The following is a 21,428-nucleotide window of genomic DNA, read 5'->3' on the forward strand; positions in this document are numbered from 1 at the left end:
TTAACCCAACTCTGAAGGGAAAACAGAGAGGTTGCAAATGTGGAATGCAACTGGATGTCACCCCACAACATTAAAGAAGTTTCAGAAAACATCATTCACCCTTTTCCTGAACTGAGGTAAGAGGGTATGCCCAATGGGAGGTTCCTTACAGAAGAATTAGCTTCAGAGTCAGGCAGAACTGCTCTCAGGAGGAGAAGGAACAGACTTCTCTCATTTGCCTCCAGAAATTTAGCCAGTTGAACTTAGAAGACACCTGTCAAAATACTATCCTAGATAAGGTGATGCTGAGCAGTTGTGTGGGGAGCTAAGCAGTGAGGTACAGGCAGAAAAACTGCACAGTCCGTATACATGCTGTTTTCTTAAAGGGTAAGAAAATACTATCTATATGGTAGTAACCAACACTGCCCACTGGTATTAGAAGAACCAAGCAATGCTTACCTGCGACCACATTCTGAATATTTACCAATATTTTTTAATATTAAGGCAGCTGTTAATCGGATGTGTTTAGTTATTGGTCCCTCTTTTTCATCCTACAGAAGAAAAACAAAAAAAAGTAAAAGCTCCATAGTAGTAAGCAACCATTAGTATCTATAATAGTTGAGTCAAACAACACTTACTGTAAAATCTCTGAAGACGAGGTTTCTTGATCCCCTCCTCAATGCCATTAGGGCAGCACTTGGATGATTCACAATGGCCTTCTGTGCTCTGGGAGTAGCAGCTGTACTCCCTACGACCGGCGGCCTACATTAGCAAAGAAGAATGAGGAACAACAAACTTTACACCACTTTCTAACAGATTAACAACTCTGCACATTTATTTTGATATTTTTTTCAACCTATTTGAACAGAGAGACCTATTAACAACACGGTGCTGCTACACAATTTGTCTTTTGTTTCCACAGAGAGACACATTATTGCAAAGCCTCCTCAAGTGTCATAAGCATTATTTTTATGTGGGAGAAAGAAGTGCTGCTCTTGGAGATGTACTGCTCATCACCTACATTTGTGATGGAAAAGTACAATACATTACACAGTGACCTTCCTGAAGCATACCTACTTGAAGAAATGTTTTGTTAGATAGAATTTCATGTCAACAGTGATAATGGCCATACAAATGTCAGCTGAGATTTGGCCAGAGAATGTCCTAAAAATACAGCTGCTTAAAACCTGACCTAGCTTAGCAGGACCGTTAGATGTTGGGACAATATAAAACAGGGTACACAACCAGCTCTGTAATAATGCTTAATTTTGCCTACCTAATTCTAACAGAAGATATCAAAGATATTTTTTTGCCTACCACAGTACCACACCTACTTGGAAGAAATTATGATGAAGAAAACAGTCCTGTCTCTGAAATACTGTGTTCAGCAGATTTTGCTCTCTGCACCAGTAACACTCACTGGATCTGCACTCCCTCGGGTAGGTGCAGTTTTGCAAAATGGAGAGAGACTAAGAAAAGGAAGTCAGCATGTGATGAGAAGGTGCATGTTGAAAGCTGATGGCTAGAACGTGATTCCTCTCAGTACCATTTCCCCACAATGTTTCAGCTCCATACAATAATTCAGCCACATGGTCTATTAGACGTATGCTGACATACTCAGTACTTAGGACTCAATGAGAAGTAAATTAAGCCCAAACCTTCCAAGTCAGCATCAAGACAATGCAAACAGTTGACCATGTAGCCAACTTGAGATGACTGGCTGAAACAATCTTAAGTTTCATCTGACAAGTCCCTGATTCTGGAAAGCGAGTTATCAGATCCTGTTTCCCTCATGTTTCCCTCCATCACATCATGCTTGTAGATTGTATCAGCCTGATGCTTCCCACTTCCCAAGTATTTTACACTATATTCTACCTTCTTCATTTTGTGGTTTTCAGAGATCTGAATGCTGCTTAGTTTAATGAAATAAGGCACTGTAAGGCAATGATATGCTTGTGCTTTAAGAAGTTTGGTGATCTTTTTATCTTTAACACAAAGCAAAACAACTATTTCATAGCCTTCATTCTCAATTCTCTCTTGCTGCTGCCCCCAGCAGCATGGGAGCAATTTAACTAGCAACACAACAGACAGCATAAGTCTGCCTGGGAGCATGTGAATCACATCTCTGGCTTGCAGTAAGGAGATTCCAGTTAGTTACTAACAAAGCCCTCATACTAATACAAGCATACAAGTATCTGAACCCTGAATAACTCCAATAGTAACACAATCCCTTTGCAATAGCTTTGTATTCTGTTACTTTCAGGTCCTTGAAATAATCCCGGGAAAGAGGAGACACAAACCAGATTCCAGATAGGAGCACAAAATAAGATTTAGTGGTCTTGGCATTTATGACATATTTAAAAGGAAGTTATAAGAGTACCTGTCCACAATACTAGAAGGAACACAGCAAGTTGGAAGCACGTGGTTTAGTGGACACAGTAGTGATGAGCTGGTGGTTGGACCAGAAAACCTTAGAGGTCTTTTCAAACCTTAAAGATTCTATGATTCCAGGTTACAAGACAATCCAACTCAGCTGTACGAAGGAGCTGATTTGTACCCAAGTAACTTTCCACTTGCATTACAAGCCCTTATCTGTTATAAAATCCTATTCAGTTGAGTATTTTAAGAACAATGATCCAAGTACTGACAAACATACCTTCAAGAACTACCTGCTCTTTTAATGATAATTTAACTGTTATTTCCCACATCAGAATTTTTTCTCTCTTTTACTAACTTGTCTTAATGCAATGGACCTTAAATTTAATTACTGTTATAGACTCCATGTAGAGCTTCACCTGATAAACCAAGTTCTAAATACACAAATTTTTCCAATGATTTCTAATCTAATGATTTCTAATTTTCCTTATTGGTAGGGAGGCCTAAGTCACTTACTTATTGGAAGGTTTCTGAATTCCTCCTTGCCCAGGTTCATCTTGCTTTAATCCTGCAAGCAAAGCATCTCTGGAGCAATGTTTGTCCTGTATGGGGGAAAAAGAAAAGGAAGACAGTGAGAAGGTGCGTGAAATTTCCCATGAAATTCTCACTGTTTTTTGAAGTAGTGAAAGAAAATCTGCACCTGTAAATGGGTAATGAAGGAAAACCTCTGCCGCTGGAAAGGTTCACATCCCTCCCATAAGCACTGCCCTGGGTAGACATCTTTTCCTCCATGTTCAGTTGCTGCATGATAGAAAACCTGTGATGGTGTTTGAAACCACCTACAGAAAGAGAGAGAATGAGAATGTAAAGCATTTTTTTATTATTTCAGTTAAAGGTACAGTGCAAATATCACAAATATAACCCATACTGCCTATTTTATTTCTTGAAACAAAACATGGACTAATAAATGAAAAAAGTATACACATTTAAATGGAAAAAAACATGTCCATATCATCAGCAAGCTACCAATAAATGAGATCATGATTTTCCTATTGAAATATCATGATTTCCTATTTGTATTATACTGCAGAAATAACACATCTCAATTGCAACAGATAACTTGTGTGCAACACAAGCAAAAAATTTTGCATTTCATTAATCACTTTTCTTTTTCTTCTTCACTGAGAGCCATACTCAGACTTTATTAGAACTTCAGCTAAACATAACTCATCCTATTTGCTCTCAATACTGAATACTTGCCAAAACTGATGGAGAAAGGGATCAGTGTAAAATTAACTTTATGTACTAAAAAGCACAAAAATTTCAAGAAAATGGGTAAAGGACATTTCCTGATGCATGCAGAAGTTGAAAGACATCCATCTATCACCTCCTTCTGACCTACTCATTGAAACCTAAATTTTAAATGACTCCACCAAACCTTAAATGGATCAGTTTGATTCCCTGTAGTCCTAAAGGATATGACATAAGATACTTCAGCAAATAAAATGCTTCTGCAGCAATATAAGTAAGTTGTCCTCAGCTTGCCCCTGTATTACTCAAGGATTGTACACTGTGTGGTTTTTTTCAGTGTTCTATTTGGTGATTTCTACACTCAGCATCATAAGGGTTTTCTTCCATTTCAAAGTGGAAGCAAAGTTACAACTCACCTGAAAACACTACCACTGCTAGATCTGCATTTTCAAATGGTCACATGTACATCAAAATAACCCATCTTTTGTTGCCTATCAGAAACCAAATGGTAATGGAGATCCGCTATATTTCAAAAAACACTAAATGAAAACTGCAAATGACTACGGTTGTTCTTTTCAGTTTAGATACATCTTAAAATGTAACTCGATCATTTCAGATTGCATCTTTTATTTCAAGAGACAAAAAAAAAACAACTGAAGAAAGGACTTTAACCACTTACAATTCATTTTGAAAAACTAACCCAGCTTGTGAGCACATGCTTACAGCTTGGATAGAACTGATCTGGGTATCTAGCTGTTGCCATCTGAGAAGTCACTGCCACCAGCAGTCTTCATCCATTTGCTGGATGGAGGCCACTGCCACAGCAGTCTTAGCAAAGAGAAAACACAATACACCCACCTCAGCTGCTCCAGTCTGCATGCTAGTATTTTAGTTTCAAATAACAAGAAAAGCATTTAAGACATTTGACTGAGCTCATTGGGCTGATCAGTGCTGAGAGGGAGATGACTTCCAGCCAGAGACTCAAAGTGAGCAGCCAAGGATGAAGCACTACCTCACAACCTAGAGCAGAGGCTTATGGACAAGCTCAAGGCACCTCCTTCCACACGCCACTACTCGACTCAGTATCAGCCATTATACAATACTTGCAGGCAATATGTAAATCCTAAGCAGCAAAATACTGTTACCTGAAGCTCACAACAGTGTCCTAGTTACAAACTGAATCCTATAGCAACGAGCACCTCATGGTTGGAGGGCTGGAGCTAGGGCATCCTTAAGGTCCCCTCCAACACAAACCATGAAACAAATATCATGGCATAAGTGAAATCCAAAGTGTTGTTTAAAACATTTCACTCAGCAAGCTTTATTTTTCTTAAAGCTCTGCCATTTCAACCATGTTGATTCCTTCACTATATAATTAATACATTCAGTGCAATATTTGAAACATCGATCTAAGAAGATTCTGATTTACTACAACTTTGCAAGGAGAAACTATTTGTCACATTAACAAAATTCCACTCAATAACTAAGGCAGAACAGACAGAATTTAGAATATCAGTTTCCAAAACTTTAAATTTATTCATATATATAAATATATATATATATATTTCATAAGCATTACAGTAACATCTAACAGTACTAATAAGATGAAATTTAAGTACTGTGAATATGGTCAGTTGAACCTAAGCTCTGAGTTTCCCAATTAATTCCTCCATCACTCTGTTCTGCTGCTGAACAGAACATTAAACTAATAGCTGACCTGACAGGCAGTGGAGATTCAATTGCATTTCCAATTTACCTTTTAAATGCAAAGCAATTCAAGAGCAGACAACTCCTGCCTACTTGTGAAACAAAATAACAGCTTTTAAATTAACCTTAGAAATTAGCAGTACTTGTAGACAGCTGAACACCTACTTTCTGTTACATCCTTAATGCACAGCAGTGTGCTGACTGACCCTTTCACAGTTTTACTCCTGGTTCAGATACTTAACCAGAATTCATCTGAGAAAGGCCTATCTTTAACAGTATTCACATAGTTGGGCCTGATCTCACTGTGGTCTTCAGATACTACGTGTACTAAATAAAAAACATGTCTTGGACATGTTTCACATCACTCTACTAACTTTGCAGGATTAAGTACCAACACCTGATATAATGCTTCCACATTAAACTATAACAAACAAAACAACACCCTTTCTCCCTCCTTTGGAATTTTGCTGGTCATAACACCAGTAATTCAGTAGGTACAAAAAGAGCATACCATTTTATTTATTCATATTTATGATTTGAAATAGGCACTGAATAAAAGCAGAGTGCTATAAGTAGGTATTGGTGATAGCAAGCCCTAGTATGCTCAAAGAATTAGCTATACTTGAAAGGGAACATGCTTTGGCAGGTGGGTTGGACTAGATGATCTCTGGGGTCCCTTCCAACCCCTACAATTCTGTGCTTCTGTGATTCTCATTGTCATTAAAGTATTTTTAAAGGCCTTCAATGCCTCCTGCAATGCATCCTGAAAGAAGAATTTAATGCTCATGTTTTGTGAGAATAAAACTGAAGAACACATTCAGAGAAACATGTCTAAATAACTATCAAACTGCTGACATACCTTCTTCTTGGTTACCTGTGAATACCATAAAGGAAGCACTGCACTATCACTGTCTTATGCTAAACCAAACTGCTTAGTATCTGATGACTAAGCAAACATGGATGAAACCAAGTATCAGATGTAAAAGTAATGAAGTAGACTAATAACTCACCGAAAAGAAGCTTCCTATTTCCTGCTTGAACAACTCAGTAAGAACAGCTAAGTTTGTGACTGTTTTCACAATAACTCCTATTAAAGGTATTAAAGGTTAAGTACAGATTTGTATGTGCAAAGTAGAAAAAGGAAGGCACCAGGAGATAGGATACTCTTTGTCTTTTATGAAGCTGGTGATGGAATACGCATAAGCACTATAATCAATAATGAAAATGTCATTTAACATTCTGATTCCTTCTTCACCACAAAGAATCCTGAGAGTAACATTTATAGAAACTGGTTTTAGGCTGGGGGTAGAAGAAATATCACCAGTGCAAGAACAAGAAGTGAGTGTCAGAAAAACTACACTGTAACAATGCAAAATCTCTGAAGACTTCTGAAAGCAGAACTAAACAATGAACAAAACCCGGTGTAATGACAGGAGAAACTAAAGCAACAGATACAGTACAGAATCTTTGACAAACAACATGTAGATCAACTTAAAAAATATGGGGCATAGCCACTGACTACAGGAAAATTTACTGGAATAATAGCTTAAGACCTACTTAAAAAATACTGATAATGTAAGGTAATCATAATGGTATTGCTTCCTCTCCTGCCCCAAGGTTTGTCTGCGTATAAGCACATCTTAGTTGACATGTGACATCAATCTGTTCCACAGTTAGATATCACCTTGGTCCTATGTAACTTATCCTACATAACCAAAGACAGAATAAAGCTGGTGACTGACTAACTTATGCTTCAAAACTTTAGTTCAGGTTTCTGTGAAGAAAAACTCTCTGTTTTTCAGTTCTACCACAGCATAATCCTCTCTTCTATCAGCACAGGTATCCTCTACTGTGAAGCCAGTAGAGGATGGAGCTCCAGTTGTGCTTATTAGCAGTAAAGCACCTCAGTAGCCTTACAGAGGTGTCACCTACCAAAGACTCAAAAATCACACTTAAGATGAAACCAGGGCAAGGATTTAAAAATAAAATAAAATCTAGTAGATAGCTACAGCAACATCCAGAATCTTATCTAAAACACATATATTTTGACACTGACAATGATCTTTGTATTGTCTATAAGGAATGAAAGACACTCCATCTAGTGTTTCAGAGGTTCTATCCTTCAGCATTCCTCAGTTTCTCAGTTCTGTTCATATGCCTCATTTTCCCCAGCAGTTCAAGCAATTCTAACTTTTCCATTTCTTCATTCCTACTTTCTGAACATCTGTGTAATAACTCTCTGCCAAATGAGCACATCTCTGTGCTCCTTTATCTTGTCCAACAACTACAATTAAGTGTCTCAACCATTTTCATGCCCCCCCTAAACTCATGTAATAGCTCTGTTTTCCAGGTGGCAATTTGACAGGTACCTTTGTTTCATCAGCCTATACCCCTCACTGAAAACTCATCACATTCACAAATCTATGTTATTTAAAAAAAATCAGTGTCAAGATATACATACAGATAAAAGGAGAGTATTACGTGTTTTTATAAGCCTACATCCAAAAGTCTGCTAGCTCACCTCCCTCTCCTTATTGTATTTTTTTAAGGCCAAAACCAACAAATCCAAGAATTCTAATCGTTGCTGTCAAGTCCTAAGGCTAAGTTCCATTTTACTTCCTTTTCTGACAAGGGAGTCTTGTGACATACAAATGGTTCCATAATTACTATAATTAATCATAATCTAAATAAAACTTTGACCAGGACAGAGAAGTACAACATGCCACTCTTGCAAAACTGGAAGTACAAGGAAGATACTAAAAGCTGTACATGTAAGAAAATGACTCAACAGTTTTCACTGAAGTACAGCAACTATTTTGTTATTTTTAATACAGAAAGCAAGCTTTAGAAATGGATTTTTTTTCCAAGAAAATAATTTTCTGCTGAAAAATAAAATTAGAAGAAAGCCATCTAGTATCTCCTTTATGTTTTGAAGCATAATTGAGAGAAGCTAAACATCTTGCTTTCTCCTATCTCTGCTTCCTCAACACTTTTCACTTTTTCTTCACCCTATTAACAAAGTATAAGGTATCTTAAAGGAAGCAGAATGGACAGAATTTGTAAGATTTCTTTTCATACACAAGCATTTGTTAGTTATTTCTATAAGGTAGTTAAAAAAGGAGCTTTTTACTTTTTACAAGATTGCCATAGACACATGAAGTTCTGTCCAGGTTTCTTCATTTGCTCTGCATGCTGACTTGCTGCAGTGTATGAAGGTGGCTGCAAATTGAGCTGCTGGCCCTGTACTTGCACTGTTGGTACTGACGTTGCAGGTGTGCTCTGTAGAAAAAGTTAAAACACAGTTTTAAACAAGGCACTTAACAAGACAAGTTCACTGTTTGCTCACAGATATTTTGCTTTACATTTCAATGAACCAACAAATCTTCAGATTTTTACACTTTCATCTCCAAATAAGAGTTAAGAGACATAATAACCAGGGACACATACAACTTTTACACAGTAGCATTTAGGCCTAAGTTTCTGATATTCAAACTCTTACACTGAAATTCAGAGAATTATGAATCCAAAGGTACAAGTGGAACAAAGGTTACTGCTATTTCATAAAGCTTTTACTTGAAGAAAAATGGCAAACTGAAAGGAGGGCAATATCAGCACAGGGGTTAGTTTACTTCCCATTTAAATGAAGAAGAAAATATGTCTGAAAAGTAAAATGTGCAACAATATATCTAGAACTGCCTTATTTTCTTTCATAAAATGGTTTTATATGCTGCTTAGATGGAATAATTCAACAGGCTCATTAGTACACAACAGTCTTGTGTTACAGAGTACAATAAAAAAACGTGAATTGAGAATTGCTGAATGAACACTGTCAAAGAACAGCAGGCTCAAACCACGACATTCCTTCTCCATAAAACTTTGCAATTATGTAATTCTTTAAGCTGTTGCAAAACTACACTGTACCTTTACATAAAACACCAGAACATCTAACCAGGCTGTGTGGCTTATGTACAGCAAAGTACAAATATATCAAATAGGAAAAAGATGTTCCCCTTTATCTCACAACATTATAAGAACCTTATCTTAACACTGGATAAAAATTAAGTCAGCTACAAAGTTCAGAGTAAAGCAATGTACAGGCAAATACATCTTTTTTTTTTTTTTTTTTTTTTCATTTTTTGTCCTCTCCTCTGTATAGTAGAAATAATGGATGCTGATTACACAATTTAGAAACACTGGTTATTTTAGAATATTGTTTCTCTTCTTCATTTCTTCCTAGAAGGCTGTGGATGGCCAGACATTTATGAGAATAACAACAGTAAAAACATTAAGCTTTTACATATTATCTAGACCTAACATTCTCTTATTCTCTACTGTTCCAAAAGGAATGCAACACTATGAAACCAAAGGAAACAGCTTTCAAATTTACTTTCAAATGGTGCACACAATATCTTGGTGGTATCATTACAGCTCTGTTACTGAATAGCTTTAGATTTTAACAGCAAAGAAAGTTAAGTGCAACTTCTAACACTTCATTTGCACACTGGCCTTAAGCTTCCCTCCTGCTGCTTTCTTTTGGCAGTACAGGCAACAGTCTCAGAAAGTAAAGAGATTATTACAGATTGTAGAACACTAGTGACAAAGAAGACAAATAACAACACTAATCAAAACCAAACTATCCCCACAACCAAGCCTACATCTTAGTAAAAACATGGCAACACTCAGCAAGAAGTCCAGAACACGACTGCTACATGATGCCTGTGACCTGCATGTGTGAAAAGTTATAAGGACTCTTGAGTCCACTGTCATAAATGAAAACTCTTTTGAACTCTGAATTACTTCCACCTAAAACTCTCCAATCAATTTAACAGATTGGGTAATTAATTTTCATAATATATCTTTTATCACAGGTAAACACAAGAAGACCCTTTTAAGATCAATCCCCCTTTAGCAAGGCACTTTTAAAGTGAAGCTGAAAGTAAAATCATCCAGAGTCAGCAATACAGCTTGTTTTGCAATCTTCATTTAGCATCCTTACAGCAGTACATAATCATGGGCTTTGTGCAACTTTCTATCCCTACAGAACTTCTGTCTCATTTAATGTGCTGAAGAGAGAGTGAAATTACTGAATGAATTCAGGATCTCATTTAATTCTCATCATTCAATGTGTGGCTCATGTATTATTCTAAGCAAACCCTGTAATTAATCCGGAATTATGAATTTTCTCAAGGGTTTTCCTGGCAAGCTCTCCTAGCAATATTCTAAGGTTTTAAACATTATTTTTAATGAGACAGTATCATTTTAAATAAGAAGAACTGACATACAGAATACAACATGCTAAATATCAAAAATGAAAGACTTCAGAAAAGGAAACAATTTTTGAAACAAAAACTAAAACTGATTCCAATTTTTTTTCTACTCCAGATTCCTGCAAGAAAAAAAATACCAAGTTGGTAAACTGAAGTGGATCCAGTAATTGTTGTTTAGTAATATCTCTTACTGCTGCAGTACTGTGAGATCGGGTACCTTTGTTCAAACTTGGAGCATTGTAGGTGCTTATAATGCCCATGCATTTTGAAGTCAAATTTACTGCCTATCCATCATCTGGACTGATCACGGTATATTTAAACAGATGAGGGGAAGTCACATTTGTTTTGCTCTATTTCTGAAGACCAAGTTCTACATTTGAACATCTTAAAGCTTTCCTTTGTTTGTTCCGCAGATGGTAAGTAATATCAGCGTGTACATTTTTCAGAATATAAATTCCTTTATTTCAGACTTATATCCAGAAATACTTGCTACAAATAATCTCATTTGTATTGTTGATATACAATGACTATGCAATATTAGTTGTATATGTTAAGGAAATAAATACAAGAAATACTTCATTTCCTGGAATGAATTCTTTCTGGCAGAGGCAGCACTGAAAGAAATTTCCTCCTATCATCAGAAATTTCCAGGTTCTTCCAGAAATCAAATGCTCCGTAGTCTAATACACCTGAAAGAGTTTTATAGCATCTTTATATACTGAGGTTAGTTCTCTTCATTATTATTGTTAGCAGCTGACACCACTCAGCACTTCTGCAAATCACTGGACCTGAAAAGGTACCTCTAACATCAGCATTCGATCTTCTCTTTTTTTTTTTTTAAATACATAACTGAATTATAAGATCCCTTTCCAAGTTCACTGAGTGTCATTTTAAAGACTTATGAGTGCCTATATAGGGCGTAAACATATGCATTTTTGAGAAACTAAACACTAACTGAAGTAGGGCAGCTACATATATAATGTTTATTTTACATATCCCACACATAAAGCATGCATTTGTATTCAGTGAGTTCCTGTCTCAAAGGATATAAGCTACTCTGCAAAATTTGCCCTAAATTACAAGTTCCACACAAACTGACCTCCCAGTAACTATGTCTGACATGTTTCTGGATACCCTAGAATGCAGCAAATGGTCTTAAAGGATTTAGAACATGGCACAAGTAAATGACTTCAGCATAAAAGACAGCCAGCCAGATGCAGGGCAGCCTCAAGTAACTTCGTGAAGAGCAGCAGAGAACTAACATTCTGACAAATTGATTCCTCCTTTAATTTCAGTTTCTGATGGCAACCCCTACCCAGTGTGTTCTGAATTCCTATGAACTCTTTGCAAGAGCTTTCCTTTATATTTTTATTTTTTTGCCAGTGACGACCAAGAGCCTGCATGCATCATTTGTAAAAACCTGTACCAGCAGAGGGGAACCACTGTCATTGTGCCACTGCTGAAACACACTGCCCATCACCTCACTGTGCTCACATCCACTGGTTGGTCTCCTGAAACATTCACCAAGTGCCAATGAACGTCAGTGGGTGCAAACACATAAGCAGCTGTGCCCTGCATTAGACTGTGCTGGTGTTGGACAAATGCTCTGTTCTGCTTTACAGGTCAGTTTTGCTCTCATAAGCGGACGCTACATCATGCTTACCTTGATTTGCCACAAATGGAACCAGAAACCCTCTTCTAGAATCATTTTTCTATTACCAAAATGTACTTTGGTTTAGAGCAGAAGGCAAGGTCCAATACAGAGACAAGGTAAGTGCTAACTAGGGCTAATAAGCCCAGCTGAGTTGAAGGTGCCCTGTTAAGAACCCTCAGGAGCCCTGTAACACACTTCTTATCACAGCAGGTTCTGGCTCAGTCACAATCCCATCCTAGAGAACAGCTACTTACATTTTTAACCTACTGAAATTCCAGCACAGTGGAGAGCTGTGACTATACACATGAAGAATTCCTTGAATTACAAATTAAAAAGAATAATATTAAGCTTTTTTTTTTCCCTAAGTTACTTTAAGTAGCCTTAACTTTACCAGTTACCTTTAACTATAGCTGTTTCTTATCATCAGGATAAAAAAGTTGTTTCTGAATTGACCACATAAAAGACAGAAATGAGGTACTGCCTCATCTAGAACCTGGCACGGACTACTAAAATATAGAGGAGGAAGATTAAAAATAATAGTTTTCCCATCCTGCTTCCTGGGCCAACGAAAACAAGAATATATTGCAATGCAGATATAAGTGAGATGGGTAGCCAAGACCAACAATACTGGCTGTACTGCTCTCAGAGCACATTCCTTGAACTATGTCACTGATGTTGACTTTAGAGGCAGCTGTTTGATCCCTCCTCCAATTCATTTTGAAGAAATTCCTTAGACAGCAGTCTTTACAGAATTACCAATTTAAGTACAGTGAAAAGTATATTATTTTTAAAGCCTATACTCAGGATGGGCTGTTAAAATTTTGCTTACAATTGAGCACCACATCCTACTGCAACAGTTCAAACTACTAATGGTTTTTAAAATACACTTCGCTACCTACCCTACACATTGCTACAGATGACATTTAAAACAATACAGAGGGTCCTTCTAAGATTTTCTTCTGGATATCATTCTGCACTGACGTGGCTTAACCATACCCTGAGGCTGCATCAAAAGAGGGGTAGCCAACAGGGTGAGGGAGGTGTCCCACTCTGCTCTCCCCTCCTGAGAACCCATCTAGAGTACTGCAGCCAGGTCTTGGGCCTTCAACACAGGAAAGATGTAGAGCAGTTGGAACAGGTCCAGAGGAGGCCACTAAGATGATGAGGGCTGGAACACCTCTCCTGTGAAAACAGGTTGAGGGAGTTGGGCTTGATCAACCTGGAGAAGAGAGAGCTCCAAGTAGACCTCACTGCAGCCTTCCAATACATGAAAAGGGCCTACAAGAAAGCTGGAGAGGGATTTTTAGAAGGGCACGTAGCAACAGAAGAAGAGTTAAGGTTTTAAACTAAGAGGGAAAACTTAGAGCAGACATTCAGAAGAAATTCTTTACACAGATGGTGGTGGGGGACTGGAACAGGTTAGACAGAAGTTGTGGATGCCCAGTCACTGGAGGAGCATTCAAAGTCAGGTCGGATGGGTCCCTTCCAACCCACATCATTCTATGACCACTAAAAACTTAACGTTTTGCTTCTGTAAGATAATGAATGCACGTTAAAAGGCAACCCAGAAGCTGAAATGAATATAGCTCAATTTGAGTACAAAGGTGGGGTCAGGTGGATAGTAGGCACTAAAGCAAATGTTCTTTTCTTGTCAGGCTGCTAAGGCTTGTCTGTTTGCAGCAGCGCACTTCACAAGCAAAGAGCGATAAAAGGACAGACATTCTGAATTTCAGTTCTTCCAGCTGAGAAACTCATTTGCTCTGTGACTAAGAATGAATTACACCTCCTGCAGCTACACACCTGCTTTCTGGTGCATAGTAATTCTCTGCTTCCCAAACAATGGCGAGCAGGAGCAAATAGTCAGGGTGATGCTTACACGGTTTTTGACAACTAAATTTATACAGATTCCACACGAATTTCCACACAAGCATGCACCAAGTGGGAGGCCTTAAGAGAAATGGGAGTGCATTATGAGGGGATGACAGAGATGAGAAGGAAAGTGATTATTTTGAGAGAGATGGCAATTCATAAGGGCTACTCCAAAAGTAATGCCTCTTATTTTATTACATTAGCCAGAGGCAGATGTCAGTGATACAGCAGTAGAGGTTGAACCTTCCTACCAATATGCTGTGTTGTGTTTTGTTGCCATGTAATAGATGGCAGCAGAGGGGCAGTCTGACACATGGAAGCGCATACGAAGCAAAGGTGCCACTGAATTCCTCCATGCAAAAAACATTACACCCACTGACATTCATCAAAGCTTGGCAACCATATATGGAGACCAAACAGTGCATATCAGCACAGCAAGACGGTGGGTGGAGTACTTCAGCAGTAGCAACAGCAACGTGAAAGACAAGTCATGTTTGGCATGGCCATGGGGATTTGTTTATTCATTTATTTCTTTTAATAAGTGCGACATGTAAGCTCCTGTTCATCTCTGGTGAGATAAATAGCTAATGGTAGTGCCTACACTGAAGAACAGTGTCTTGCAGTTGAGAATTTGCCCTATCAAATACTGCTATTATGTTCTTTATATCTGTGGTAGTTTCCATGGAAATAAATAGAAGGTATTACATTCAGTCTGACCTATGTAGATTTGATTTGCTCACTTCTAGGAACCTGAAGAAACATCAGAGTGTTTCTTCAAAACATAAACCTACTGGGACAAACCAACACAGTTATATTCAACAGATGTTTTGGAAGAACTTTAAGACAAGTATGAAAAAAAAGCAAAAAGTAAGTAAACAGGAAGGTAATTACACATTTCTTTTTCCTTTTCCTCCATCAGCCCAGCATAATACCTCAGGAAAGCCATAATCCAGGAATAGTATAAACAGAAACAAAAAAAAAAATTAAAAAGCCAACGAAGTAAAGTGCCAGCTTCATTGTCTCACAAAGAATACATTTTCAAGGGCCCAGAAAATACAGATATAAGAAAATAATCCAACACTGCACTGCACGTTCCTCTTCTGACCTAATGTATATACACATAGGTCAATTGTTGTATAAAAATATAAAAAAATCTTTCAAGTGAGTATTTAAAGTAGTCATTTTTCACTGAGTTCTGCTGACGTGTACAATTAACTCTTGCACAATCAAAGATGATAGACAGAAGATACCTGTACTTGTCTGACTGGATATAGGTAGCAGTACATGGGCTTTCTCATAAATATTCAGTTCATAATTTTCACTCCTGTGGCATGCCATTTTTTTTCCCCTCCAGGGTATAGTGGCAGCCATCTGCATACGACCTTTCATATCACAAAAACAACTTTCTCTCTACTTTTACATTCCCTTGAGAATTATGTCGCTCTTTTCCTTGCCTCCACTTTGCTGTTCCCCCCCTTTTTTTTTTGTCTGACTTATCTGCTTTTCAGTTCAAGCCTCCTCCTTTTCCTCTCTCTGCAGTTAATGACAATTTATCCTGCTGCATAACCAAAACTCTCCTCCATCTGCTATCCTCGGCATCTGCTTTTCCACCCTTCCTGCTGTGGTCTAATTTTATTACAAATTTTCTTCTATTTCTTTTTCCTTCTCTGAAATACACACTCTAATTTAAAATAAAATTTAAAGATAACAAGCAAGAAGGAAATCATGTGCTAACACATTCAGCACTATGTAATTTTGCCATGGCTAATATCCCTTTATTTCCTATCCCTCACAACTTCTGTTCACTGAATTGCATTTATACTACATTTCACACTGTTTGCAGAAGAAGCCTGTTCTTATTTCCACTGCAAGATACAGAACATACAGGAGTTGCTGCAGAGACGATAAAACAATGCAGATATTCAACTGAAAACAGTGCTCCTTAGCTGCTGCCTTTCCAAAAGTCAGTGACAAGGAAGCTGCTTATCATATAAGGAAGACTCCCAAAATAGGAGGGAGAAAATCATTTCCTGTGATTACAGAGGACCTAGACCTAACGGTCACCAGTGAAACTTACGCTGAGTTCATAAGAATTAGGTGACGTACTACTTCTGGGTGTCTTAAGTGTACTCCTAAAAGCAGATTCAATATTGGTAACACTTTGCATCTGCCTTTCTGACACAACAACTCCTACTGCACCAACCTGGAGGGGAAGTGGGGGGAGGAAGGGGGGAAAGAGATAGATAGGATGACTTCAGTACTGTTTATAATTCAACAGACAATTTTTACATTAAGTTTTCTTTCGTGATTTTGAAGAAAGCAAGGGCAATCTAAATTCCATGGAGCCTGACATTAAGCTCTAGCAGAAGCCACCAGCAGCATCTCTGATTGCACAGGTAATAGGAAAAAAAAACAACAAAATGTACAATTAAGGAAAGAGTACAAGAAATTACAATGCCATCTTTGCTCATCTTTATGAAAGTATAAACACAGAAAATAGTCTATTTTTATTTTGCTTCATTTTCATAATAGAACAGGTAATCTAGCACAAATGAAGTTACTTGCTGTATTAACTCTCCTCACAAACTGGAATTTTAGCAATTTAGTAGCCATAGTACCAGAAATCCAAGCTCAAATTCTTGATAGCTACACATACAGGGAATAAATAACCACAGGCAACAGTTATTCCAGTTCAAAGACCGTCATGCCATTTTCTATTTCAGCCAAATCCTTAGTTCAGCTATTAAAGACATTCAAACTGTGCAGCAGCTAAAAACACCAACTGCAAAAAGCAAGACATAATGCTAATATATCCACACTTCAAAAAAATCTGCCATTAATCTACTGCACTGTCCCTGCACTGCCAAAAGACATTTTCATTTTGGTCTGCTTGTTTCCAGTGAGAACAAGGATAAATAAAGTATCAGAAGAACTACAGATCTCTCTGTGATAAATGCACATGTAAATATTTAGGTTTTAAAGGCATTTTAAAAACATAGCTCTATGTGATACGTTTAAAAGAGAAAGGAAACTACAATTACATGATGGAAACACGAAAGACCTTTGTATAGAAACTGAACTTCACACAGAAAAAGAAGTAAACCTAGCCACCACTTGCTGAACTTGAGTTCTAGCTCTGTTTAAGTCTGTCAGGCCTAAACTTCCCACCACTTCAAAAACAACCAACCAAAACCAAAGAAACAAAAAAGGAAAATGAATAAAAGAATGTAAAGAAACACTAGCAGACACTCCAAATTTCTCTCTCCACACCGTTAGAATTTTGTGACTGCCAAACCTTGTACTCCAATCCCTTTGCTCTTATTTAGGTCAGGAAGGGTGAGGGTTTTTTTGGAGAGGGATTTATTATGACCATGTACAAAGCCAAAATAAAATCTTGAGACTGATGTAATCTTAACTGTGATTATTTGCAGTTTTTAAATACTCATAAAAAGGCTGGACATTCCTCATTTCTAATAAAGTCTTTGGAAGAATCTGTTTTAAAATCTTTTTTTTTTTCTTTTTAAAAGTTCAAGATAAAGAAGGACTTCTCCAAAGCTTTTAAATTAGAATAATAATAAAAAAATAATACTAATTGCATCAATAAAATAAACATTATCTGCGAGTATTTTGTAATGAACAAACATAAGCACATATTTTGACACATTTACAAAGCAATACTTTATCCTGACTGTAGTGAACTGAAGCAAACCTTAGAAGATCACCTTTAAGCACAGGAACTTCAACATATTTCAGCAGGCCAGACGCTGCTGCGGTGATTAACTAACTACCTTGCAAAAAATAAGTTTGCTCCTTCACCCGCAGTAAGGAGCAAGAGTATAACAAAATGCAGAACACCGCCATCATTTTTACAAGACCGTACAATAAAGCATCTTTGTTTTCTAAACAACAAATCCTTTAAGGAAGAAACTAGTGAGTACAAGTTCTCTCCTTACTGTATATTATGAAGCTCCAGACTACTGTAAATACCACGACAGTCGCTTACATCAAAAAGTATGCAAACTATTTGGATTTCAGTTTGTGAAAGAATGCAAACCATCATTTTCTGAATATTTTAAATACTATGCAACACATATCAACTGAGTTTACATTTTCACATATTTCACAGCATTAGTCATAATCAGAATTTGAATAAACATAAAAAGTACACTGCAACATACCTGTGTGACCATGCTTTGTATATACGTGGTTGGTTGCTGCTGCTTTTGTTGAACAGCACTTTCTATTGCTACTTTCGCTACAGTGCTTGGATCCGCTCCAGCTGGCACAGCAACCATAGTTGCACTGCAACCAGCATTGTTGGGGTCACTGATTGTAACAATTCTAACTCCTACTTTATTTGGAATTCCTGGAACAGTTTCCCTGTCATTATCCTCTGCTGGCCTCTTTGCAATTTTGCATTCTGCTGTGCCATTAGTAGACCGAACTTCGGATGACAGGGTAGACTGGGACACTCTAGGTCCTGAGTGTGGAACTGCTATGATTTGATGCCCCTGTATAACAGAGGCTGTAGATTGTGGTGAGACAACTACACTTGGGCGTTGCTGAGGCACATCTGAATTCAAACTTGAAGCTAGAGGTCCATTAGGTAAATCAGTGTTGGTACCACTAAGTTGCTGGGTTAACAGTTTTGCAGCCTCTTGTGTACCGCTTACAACAGGTGAACTACTCAAAGTTAATACAGGCCCATTAGAAATCCTCTCCCCTTGATCACCTTTGGCAGTATCTTGCTGCGTGGCATCCAAATTCCCTTGTTGTTCCACTGAAGATATCTCACCATTTCCTACATGATTGGAAGTTTTGTGATTTGGAATGTTTTTGCTCAAATGAGAACCATCTCCTTTATCAAAATCACAGATTCCATTAACTAGGGGCTTCTTCAAATCACTTTTAATTTCCTGTGTGTCCATTTGTTCAAAGTTCTGCTTTCCAGGAGCTCCGTTCTCACCCATTTCTAATGATGGCCCATTACTGACTTGTGAGCACTGATTGGCCTCATTCTGAGTTTTCCCTGAGTTAGAAGGAGGTAGACTGGAGTCACTATACTTTCTCCCATTTAAAAGACTTCCCACCTGCATTTCATTTTCTTTTGCATCCCCATTGCTGGTGTTTGCAGCTCCTCTTCGGCAGGAAGGATTCTCCATAACTTCAATCTTACGTTCGTGAATGTGTAAACCTGTTGCTTCCTTTGCTTCTTCCTCCTTTTGGCAAATTATTTTATCACCTTTGAATGGGGGAGCAGCAGTACACGCTGATTGTCCAGCTGAAGGTGCTTGAGTAGCTGGAAGTGTTTGCATCTGTAGCCCAACTCCTGTCTGAGCCCCACTCACTGCAATTCCAGCTGGAGCAATGATCTGAGTTGCATTTCCCTGACTCACAGTTGCAGTAGCAAAACTCGTATTTGGCACAACTGTTATAGTAACCTGGTTGCCAGTAGTCCCTTGGAAAATAGTTGCTGGGCTGTTTGAGATCAACTGACCTGGCAATATCTGTAAATTAGAAATGGGTACTGTCTGTACTGCCCCTTGGGGCTGGACTGCACCCTGGACCAGCTGTTGTCCAACCAGCAGCTGCTGAGCTGAAGATTGCCCTTGTACTCCAAAACCTGGCGTTTGGTTATTGGCCATCTGATAAACCACCTGAGGGCTAGGAGCTCTTGCATTGTTAGGTGGAGGAATCTGCGGAGCTGGGAGTATAAGCTTCCCCCCTGGAGTCGAGGGGCCTCTTTTTGGAAGAAGTAGTTGTTTTATCAGACTAGATTCGCCAGAGTTAGGCTGGCCAACTCCTGTATTAGCTTGTTGTGACTGAACTTGCATTTGCATCGGTGGTTGTACCTGTTGCTGTGAAGACGCTGGTGAATGTTGCTGCTGCTGCTGCTGCTGTCTCTTTACAGAAAGCATCTGGCTGACAGTAGGAGGGGGTCCTTGTGACTGAGAAGTGGTACATGAAGATGACATAACTGTAGGGACTTGATTATTTGTAGCCGGACCTGGAGATGGTGAAGAAGATGGAGTAATGCTTGGCTGTCCGGTCAACTGAACAGTTTGACCAGGAGGAATAGAAGCTGGATTAGCAAGCACTATTTGGTGAATGGCTGGTGCGTATGTTTGACCTTGCTGAGCTGGCTGGCTGACAATCACGACGCTTTGCTGGGATGGTGGCTGTGGCGGCTGCTGCTGTGACTGCATCGGCTGCTGTACGTTAGGGGGAACTTGCTGAGACGGCAGAGGCTTTGGTGCAATGTTCTGAAAGCCTACCCTAGAAGCTGGTGGGTTTTGGACACCTGCAATTGCAACCACCTGCCCAGGTGCTACTTGGAAATTCTGAACAGTGGTGGCAGAAACAATGTTAGATGCGGAGGTTGTGACATACTGCTGTGGTGCTATGATGACTGTGTCTTGTTGCTGGTTACCAGTAGAGGACTGCTGAGATGGCTGCCCAGGCTGCGATGATGTGCTGATCAGCTGCTGACCCTGTGAAACTGCTGAACTGCATGCTGGTATGTTTTGTACTCTGCCAAATATATGACCCTGAGGTACAGCTTGTTGAATTACTGTAACAGGAGTGCCTGAAGGTATCTGTCCTGGTACCACTGCATGCAGTGGAGACTGCTGTTGAATGACAGGTTGGTGGTGAAGCAACGTCTGAGAACCAACAACAGTAACGGACGGCTGTGGTCCTGTACTGCTGTGATTTTGATTTGAAGCTTGTGGTGCTCCTCCTACAGCAATAGTAACAGGAACTCCAGACTGGGGAACAGAGCTCTGTATTACTGTGGCCTTCACTACTTCAGCAGGTATTGGACCTTTATTCTGTATAACAGTCACTGGAGCATTTTGCTGCTGTGCATGAACAGTATTTTGTGGAATTCTAGAAACAGTCTGTGCCACAGTATGAACACCTTGCATTGGAAAAGACATCTGTGTTGCTGCCAAAGTTGAAGACTGGTTAATAGGGGTCCTTTGATAATGATTTCCTACGCTTTGTGGCCCATGTGGGAGTCCTATTGAAATAAATAAGGTAAAAGTTTGAAAGCAAAAATTAGTTCACAACAAATAATTTTTAAAACCCCAAGGCTCGAATTATTAATTCTACGTAAGTATTTTCTCAGCTGTATTGCATCTGAATAAATAATGCAGTGACAATGGCTTATCTGCTGACTGATAATTTCATGGGTGACATGTCACATATTAGATTGCATGCAAGTACATACCGTAATACAGTTTAGAACCTCATTCAGTAAAATAAATAAAATCACACGGTCCCTAACTCCAACACTTGCAAACTATTTTTGGTAACTTTTTTTT

General features: G+C 38.5%; 1 protein-coding gene across 2 annotated transcripts in view; it reads right to left on the reverse strand.

Annotated features, from left to right (window-relative positions):
- Positions 1-21,428, reverse strand: part of ARID2 (AT-rich interaction domain 2) — a 103,638-nt gene that overhangs the window by 3,435 nt on the left and 78,775 nt on the right. For both annotated transcript variants that reach the window (XM_065743415.1, XM_065743414.1), the window contains 6 exons: positions 18,282-21,124; positions 8,444-8,592; positions 3,056-3,194; positions 2,872-2,957; positions 618-741; positions 439-530 (listed from right to left, as the gene is read on the reverse strand). In XM_065743415.1, the coding sequence (XP_065599487.1) occupies positions 439-530; positions 618-741; positions 2,872-2,957; positions 3,056-3,194; positions 8,444-8,592; positions 18,282-21,124 (3,433 nt within the window). The remainder of the gene's footprint in view (positions 1-438; positions 531-617; positions 742-2,871; positions 2,958-3,055; positions 3,195-8,443; positions 8,593-18,281; positions 21,125-21,428) is intronic.

Source organism: Cyrtonyx montezumae, unplaced genomic scaffold (genome assembly GCF_038088225.1).
Source record: "Cyrtonyx montezumae isolate F1298 unplaced genomic scaffold, pur_monq_1.0 scaffold_3, whole genome shotgun sequence".
Classification (NCBI taxonomy): domain Eukaryota; kingdom Metazoa; phylum Chordata; class Aves; order Galliformes; family Odontophoridae; genus Cyrtonyx; species Cyrtonyx montezumae.